This window comes from Aureococcus anophagefferens (genome assembly GCF_000186865.1).
Source record: "Aureococcus anophagefferens unplaced genomic scaffold AURANscaffold_3, whole genome shotgun sequence".
Taxonomy (NCBI): domain Eukaryota; class Pelagophyceae; order Pelagomonadales; family Pelagomonadaceae; genus Aureococcus; species Aureococcus anophagefferens.
The window spans coordinates 1745190-1746793 of record NW_008705563.1 but is presented as its reverse complement, the minus strand read 5'-3'; the positions used below and the strand labels follow the sequence as shown (position 1 = coordinate 1746793).

The window sequence follows — 1604 nt, the reverse complement described above, 5'->3', positions numbered from 1 at the left end:
AGACGCGGAAGCTGCGCACGACGCGGTGCCGCGCGCCGCGGCCCGCGACCTGCCCCGCGAGCGCGACCCCCGCGCCGAGCTTCACGGACTTGAGCTCGTCGCGCAGCGCGCCGACCTTGGCGTCCGCGGCGAGCGCGAGGGACGCCTCCAGGTCGGCGACGAGCTTCGAGTGCGCCTCGTCCTTCTGCTGGAGCGTCGCCTTGACGGCGGCGTCGTACTCGTGCGCGGCCTGCGAGAGCATCGTCCGGTGCGACTCCGCGGAGAGGCCCAGCTCCTGCTGGTGCGCGTCGACCAGGGCGACGGTGCGCTTCTCGTAGTCCTCGGAGCTGCGCTGGAGCTCCGCGGCGTGCCGCTTCGCCTGCGCGTCGCGGTCGGCCTCGCGCTCCGCGGCGTGCGCCTCGTCGCGCTCGCGGAGCGCGGCCGTGAGCCGCGCCGAGTGCTCGCGGTCCTTCTCGACGTGGAGCGCCTCGGTCGCGGATCGCATCTCGGCCTCGTGCTTGCGCTGCTGCGTCGCCATCGCATCCTCGTGCCGCGCCACGGTCTCCCTGAGAGAGCTCTCGCTGCTCGACGCCATGGCGGAACGCTGCTCCGCGAGCGCCGCGGCGTGTTTCTCGGCGAGCTCCTTCTCGCGGGCCTCCATGGCGGTGGCGTGCTCGTCGTCGCGGGCGCGGAGCGCGGACACGAGCGCCGAGCTGTGATCGTGGTCCTTTTCAAGAGCCATCATCTCCATCGCGGACGCGAGCGAAGTCGCGTGATTGTCCTGCATGGTGCCGACCTTCGTGTCGTGTTGGGTCTGTAGTGCCGCGAGTGCTTCGCCGTGGGCGGCATCCCGGGCGCTGAGCTCACTCTTGGTTCGCTCGTTAAAGCTCGCTTCGAGATCCTGGAGCTCCTTGGCGTGGGCCGCGTCCCGTTCACGGATGGCCTCGAGGCGCTCGCGGTCCTTATCGACCCCGAGGGTAGCCGTTGCCGACTGGAGCTCCGTCTCATGTTTGCGCTGCTGCGTGGCCATGGCATCCTCATGCCGAGCTGCCGTCTCCCCGACGGCCGTCTCGTGAGTTCTTCTTTGCGCGGCGATCGCGTCCTCGTGCCGGGCCACCGTCTCCCCAACGGTGTCCTCGTGCGACTTGGACAGCGACGCCTTTTGCTCGGCGAGCGCCGCGGCGTGTCTCTCGACGAGTTCCTTCTCGCGACTCTCCATCGCCGCGGCGTGCTCGTCGTCCCGAGCGCGCAGCGCGGACACGAGCGCTGAACTGTGGTCGTGGTCCTTCTCGAGCGCGAGCATCTCCGTCGCCGACGCGAGCTCGGTATCGTGCTTCGCTCGAAGCACGTCCTGCTGCTGCTGGTGCGCCTGCTGGGCTTGCTCGAGCTCCGCCGCGTGCTTTTCGGCCCGATCTTTCAGCTCGGCCTCGTGCGCGGCGACGAGCTCGTCCTCGCGCGCCTTGAGGGCCGCCGCGTGATCGCTGGCTTTCTCCTTGAGCTGGACCGTGCGCTCCTGGTCCTTCTCCGCGGCGGCCGACTCCACGGCGCTCGCCAGCTCGGCCGCGTGCCTCGATTCCGTCGACGCTCGCTGCTCTTCGTGTCGTCGCTGGGATCCTCGAGGGCTC

At 70.3% G+C, this 1604-nt stretch overlaps 1 protein-coding gene across 1 annotated transcript in view; it reads right to left on the bottom strand.

Moving 5' to 3' along the window:
• Nucleotides 1-1604, bottom strand: part of AURANDRAFT_70889 (hypothetical protein) — a gene marked incomplete at both ends in the record, with an annotated part of 61863 nt that overhangs the window by 42676 nt on the left and 17583 nt on the right. The window contains one exon of the mRNA XM_009035491.1: nucleotides 20-1567. Within this exon, the coding sequence (XP_009033739.1) occupies nucleotides 20-1567 (1548 nt within the window). The remainder of the gene's footprint in view (nucleotides 1-19; nucleotides 1568-1604) is intronic.